General features: G+C 48.4%; 1 protein-coding gene across 1 annotated transcript; it reads left to right on the forward strand.

The window, feature by feature from the left end:
* The first annotated feature begins 1,016 nt into the window (after positions 1 to 1,016).
* LOC127305422 (phosphate transporter PHO1-2) lies at positions 1,017 to 5,770 on the forward strand. Its single transcript, XM_051335841.2, has 14 exons — positions 1,017 to 1,427; positions 1,530 to 1,875; positions 2,073 to 2,448; positions 2,659 to 2,707; positions 3,083 to 3,157; positions 3,257 to 3,386; positions 3,477 to 3,597; positions 3,741 to 3,984; positions 4,068 to 4,172; positions 4,251 to 4,295; positions 4,375 to 4,527; positions 4,611 to 4,889; positions 4,967 to 5,103; positions 5,219 to 5,770. Exons 1-14 carry the CDS (start codon positions 1,179 to 1,181, stop codon positions 5,304 to 5,306), a joined length of 2,397 nt encoding a protein of 798 aa, XP_051191801.1. The 5' UTR covers positions 1,017 to 1,178; the 3' UTR covers positions 5,307 to 5,770.
* Positions 5,771 to 6,055: the final 285 nt, after the last annotated feature.

The raw sequence follows: 6,055 nt of genomic DNA on the forward strand, positions 1-6,055 counted from the left end.
TTAGATAACATGGTCACCAAACACTCCCTAAATAAAATACGGTTAAAATTTACATTAGATTGCATTACCCTATGGGAGTCCCCTAAGGTTAGATGATTAAAATGTTCCACTCACATTTATTCACTTAGGATCCTTTTGATAATATTTGAAATCACAATATGTGGACTATCAATTTATTCATTTTCAGTTATTTTTGGCACTTCAAAAATAATGTTCTTGCATTTGAGAGGGCTACCAAGCTAGTTCCTTCAATAATACACAGCCGTGACTCGGTCGACACCGTATCTATATCTCGTACGGATACACTCGTGGATCGATCTGCATGCATCCAATTCCAGGCTCAGCCAGCGTCCATCAATAGTAATCTCCTGGATTTGACGTGTGTGAGCAAGCTGTAACCGATCTGGTGAGTGCGCGCGTACGTGAGCGGATGGCTCAAGGAACCGTGTGTGTTGCTTAGCCCTGCAATCGCTCGTGCTCCCCTTTCTTTTCGCCCAAAAGATGGCCCAAGGAAACGGACTTCAACTTTTGTCTCTGCTAGCTCATCCGGCCTCTACCTCCTTCCTTCCCCCCTTTCTATCTTCCTGACTGAGTAACGCATGCGAATTAGTGCAACCAGTTACGTCCTTCGATCCATCGAGATAAACAAACAAGTTTGCACATTTCGTGTACTACATTGGATTGTGTGGTGCAAACACTTCAAGCTCTCCACTACGAATCGCCGATTAATTTCGCTTCCTTCTCACCATCAACTTTCCTCTTCTTTAATCCCCCCTTTAAGACTAGTTTCTCCTTTAATTCCTTTAATACCTAATTCTTTTATCTCTTTAGGCTTGCAATGCAATCACCACTATCGCTCGTCGTCCATCCCGATCGATCGAGCACTAGACACAGTGATTCCCAATTTGTGCATGAGTGGGAATAGAGAACGTACTCGATCGGACAAGAGAGGAGAGGAGAAGAGTAGCGTGGCTTCTCCTCTGTCGTGTGTCCTCCATCTATATAAGCACGATGGCTTGTGCCACCACTCATGCCTGTCCCTGTCCCCCGGCCTCCCCATGTAAGCTCGACTAGCTAGCCCGGACAAGAAGCAACTCGCACAGACTCCCCCGGCCGGTCGAGCTAGCTGATCATCGTACGCGCGCGTATATAGGCGGCGGCGTGGCGCAGCGGAAGACATGGTGAAGTTCTCAAGGGAGTACGAGGCCAGCATCATCCCGGAGTGGAAGGGCGCCTTCGTCGACTACAAGTGCCTCAAGAAGCTCGTCAAGAAGATCAAGGTCGCGCGCCACGACGAGGATGACTCGACCACCGCCGCCTCCGACGCCGACGCGCTCGTCGCTGGCGCAGGCGCCGGTGGCTTCTCCGTCCTCAACCCCGTCCGCGCCCTCGCATCCCGGTTCGCGCCGAGAGTGCAAGCTTCTCCGGTGGGTGCCTATTGCTTCTTCCTCGGCAGATACTATGGCCGGTTGGTTTTGCCTACGTGCAAGGTGCTGACGTACGTGTGCTTTCGATGTGCATTTTCGCAGGAGGATGAGGAGAGCTCGGATTCGTCGGGGGAGCTCGTGCGGCCCGCGGCCAGGCATGAGCGGGAGTTCCTGGAGAGGGCGGAGGAGGAGCTGGAGAAGGTGGACGGCTTCTACGCCACGCAGGAGGCGGAGCTGCTGGGCCGCGGCGAGGCGCTCATCGACCAGCTCCGCATCCTCGCCGACATCAAGCGCATCCTCGCCGACCACGCCGCCTCGCGCCGCGCTAGGGGCCTCCTGAACCGCACCCGCTCCATGCCGGCGACGGCGCCGCTCTCCCCGGCGCTAAGCGGCTCCGGCCGGTTCCTGCTCTCGGTCTCGGGCCTCGCCTCGCCGCAGTCCATGTCAGGTAGGTGTATGCGCACGGACGTGTCCGTCCCATTCGTCCGTTCGTTTCGTGTCAACGGCTCGTATCATGTAGTATTCATCTCCAACCAACCCACGTCACGTCTCAGCAGTCAGCACACATGAACCCTACTGGTTCATCCTTTATGCATGCACACATACTCCAAACACGTAACCAACTACACCTGTTAACTGTTGCAGACGGGAGTGTGGAGCTGCAGCAGGCGCAGACGACCGAGGGCGCCGCCGTGGCCGACGAGGTGATGGCGGCGCTGGAGCGCAACGGCGTCAGCTTCGTGGGCCTACCAGGCAAGAAGGACGCCAAGAAGGACGGTTCCAGGGGCAGAGGCGCCGGCGCGCTGCAGATGCCGGCGACGGTGCGGATCGACATCCCGGCGACCAACCCCGGACGGACAGCGCTCAAGGTGTGGGAGGAGCTGGTGAACGTGCTGCGCAAGGATGGCGCCGACCCTGCCGCCGCCTTCGTCCACCGCAAGAAGATCCAGCACGCCGAGAAGAACATCCGCGACGCCTTCATGGCGCTCCACCGCGGCCTCGAGCTCCTCAAGAAGTTCAGGTACGCCATCGCCCTCGACGTCATGCGCCTGCCTGAGCTGGGCGCCATGCACGACTGATTTTTTTGACGGAACATGCACGACTGATTCAGTTAATATATTTTCATTTTCTTATGATCTGAGAATTGTGCCAGTACTACCTTTTGTGGTGTCTCTGACGGCTTTTCTCTGCTTTTTCTCCTGCTGTTTCAATGGATGATTGATGGTTGCAGCTCTCTGAATGTAAAGGCATTCACCAAGATTCTCAAGAAATTCGTCAAGGTTCGTCATAACATACCACCCACTAGCAAACATATGTGTACTTTACTGCATTGGAAAATGGATGGACAGCAACAGGGTAGAGTCTTAAGATATAGACAAAATAAAAGGAGAAATGATTTGCTTAAATTATACTGTACCTCTTTTAGGCGAGTATATAGTTGACGTAGTATCAACTATAATCAAATAGCACACTGCCAGCTAAGTGGTCTGTGTGGCCGTCCTAGTGAACAGGCGGCAAGCAGATACAGAGTTTGTAACAATAGCAACAAGAAAAACTAGTCTAGCTCTGAAGAAAAGGATTAGTGATAGAATTCAATGACATACATATCTAAACTGAAGTTTTACGCTATCAGCAACTAACATATCTTCTCTCAGGTGTCAGAGCAACAGCGAGCAACGGACTTGTTCTCAGAGAAGGTGAAGAGATCATCGTTCAGCACATCTGACAAGGTATCGTCATCATCTCATAAAATTTCCATAAGCGTTTCAGACTTATTGGACCACGATCTGAATGAATTATTGGATATTATACTGTCAAATCTGGAGCAGGTTCTTCAGCTTGCGGACGAGGTGGAGTCCCTCTTCATGAAGAACTTCGCGGGCAACGACAGGATGGTTGCGATGAAGTACCTCAAGCCGCAGCAGCCCAGGAGCACACACATGATCACCTTCCTCGTAGGCAAGTAGATTTCAGTTACCAGATTCATCTTATATGTGCCATCTATAGTATCGAAATTATAATTTGTTGTTTTTCGTTTCGTGTTTTCAGGTTTGTTCACAGGCACATTTGTGAGTCTGTTCATCATATATGGTATTTTGGCCCATGTTTCTGGCATTTTTTCCTCTGCTGGAAATACAGCCTACATGGAAGTAGTTTACCATGTTTTCAGGTAATTTCAAGTATGCTATGTTGTTGCCTTGTTGGCATGAGCTCAGTGTTTATTTTTTTTGTTATATCTCTATTTAACAGTTCAGAATAAAGGGTGCAAGTTTACTTCAGACTGACAGTAGTTGTGCTTTCGCTCTTCTGCAGCATGTTTGCGCTCATCAGCCTCCACTGCTTCTTGTACGGATGCAACTTATTCATGTGGAAGAGCACCAGGATAAACCAGAATTTCATATTCGATTTCGCCCCGAACACCGCTCTCACGCACCGGGATGCCTTCCTCATGTCTGCATCGATCATGTGCACGGTGATTGCCGCGCTGGTCATCAACCTGTTCCTTAGAAATGCCGGTGCGTCCTATGCCAATGCTGTGCCTGGCGCACTCTTAGTGGTAAGTAACACAACCATATATGGGGGAAAATTCATAAGTCAGGTTGTGTTGCAACTGATCTCAGTTCTGAAATACTATTTCAGTTGTCAATGGGAGTTTTAGTCTGTCCGTTTAACGTGTTCTACCGCTCGACACGGTACTGCTTCATGCGCATCTTGCGAAACATCGTATTCTCTCCATTTTACAAGGTAAGGATACATCTAAAGTTTTCGACCCACACACTTCTATGAACATATATTTGATGATATGCCTTCCTTTTGATGCAGGTTCTGATGGCCGATTTCTTCATGGCTGATCAGTTAACTAGCCAGGTAATAATCAAACTTGCACAATTATACGATGTATCCTTTAAATGCAACCCCTTAAAAGCTAAACGGGTATCTATTGCAGATTCCGCTATTAAGGCACATGGAGTTTGCAGCGTGCTACTTCATGGCAGGAAGCTTTAGGGCTAATCCATATGAGACATGTACAAATAGCCAACAATACAAGCACCTAGCCTATGTGATTTCCTTTCTCCCTTACTACTGGAGAGCTATGCAGGTATAGATGGACTCATGAAAAATAGTATGATTTCAAGTTGTTCCAGTCACTTTCAAACTAAACCTTGTGAATACGTTTTGCAGTGTTTAAGAAGGTACCTGGAGGAACATGACACGAATCAGCTTGCCAATGCTGGCAAGTACGTGTCGGCGATGGTTGCAGCTGCTGTCAGGTTCAAGTACAGTGCTACACCGACGCCATTCTGGAAGTTGATGGTTATCATCTCATCCTCAGGTGCCACTTTTTATCAGCTCTACTGGGACTTTGTCATGGACTGGGGCTTCTTCACCCCAAAATCCAAGAACCGATGGCTTCGAGATGAGCTAATCCTCAAGACCAAGTCTGTCTACTACGTTTCAATGGTATTGCACTTTGCTCAATCAATTCATAAAGTACATCATCAATACAATCTAGGATGACTTATTCCTTCACAATGCAGGTGCTAAATCTGGCACTTCGCCTAGCCTGGACGGTGAGTGTAATGAAGATTCATGTTAGTAAGAACCAGACTCGTCTACTGGATTTCTCCCTTGCTTCACTAGAAGTAATTCGGCGAGGACACTGGAACTTCTACAGGTATTTGAAACTAGTATAGAGCTGGAATCATTCTCTTCAGTTTAGTTTTCTACCTAGTTTTAAAAAAATTCAGTTTTTTAGTTATGTAATAACTTGGGTGCATCGCTGACCACAGGCTGGAGAATGAACACTTGAACAATGTTGGCAAGTTCAGAGCAGTGAAGACTGTCCCGTTACCATTTCGTGAACTTGAAACTGACTGAGAAGACGGAGAGAATAGTGTGCCCAATACCAAGGGAATTTAGGATCGGAGTTCCAGGAATGGTACGCTGACCCTGGTAGTCTTGCTGTTAGATTTGGTGTCGAGGCGGAAATAAAATCTTCGGAATGGCCGCCGCCGGCCGTTTTTGGGCCAAACAGCCATCTGCCATTTTCCTTTCATCTTGGCTTGTTTCGTGCGGGGTGAATTGAGGTGGACGATGTTGCCACCATCTCCTGTCCCAGTTCGGCGGCAACACCTCGGGTGATTCGAGGCCGGCGTGCCCGATTAATTTGATGACTGCCAGACGTTCGCATATTCGGGCGGCGAAGGACGCCATGCCCATCGGGTGCTCGGGTAAATACCCGGATATATATTTTCTGTTCGATTGGTTTAGTTTTTAGACATAGGAATTGTAAATCATATTGTTTGTGACATTGTAAATGAGTTCGTCCATGTTCATGTGTTCGTCTGTGGAGCACTTTTTGAGGAGTCTGGTTGCCGTGTATGGTGCTGCCCAAGACGCTTTTAAGGCTGACTTTTTGAGTTGGTAAATCTTACTAAAGATAATCCCTATCCGATTTTGATCGAAGGTGATTTTAATTTACTAAGATTTCCTCATGAAAAAAGTAAAGGTCATTTTGATGGACATTGGCCTTTCTTGTTTAATGCTGTCATTGATAGCCTTGACTTGAGAGAGGTGTTTATGTCCGGTCGACAGTTTACTTGGGCCAACAGCTTGCCTGAACCCAC

The sequence above is a fragment of the Lolium perenne genome, chromosome 6 (assembly GCF_019359855.2).
Source record: "Lolium perenne isolate Kyuss_39 chromosome 6, Kyuss_2.0, whole genome shotgun sequence".
NCBI lineage: Eukaryota > Viridiplantae > Streptophyta > Magnoliopsida > Poales > Poaceae > Lolium > Lolium perenne.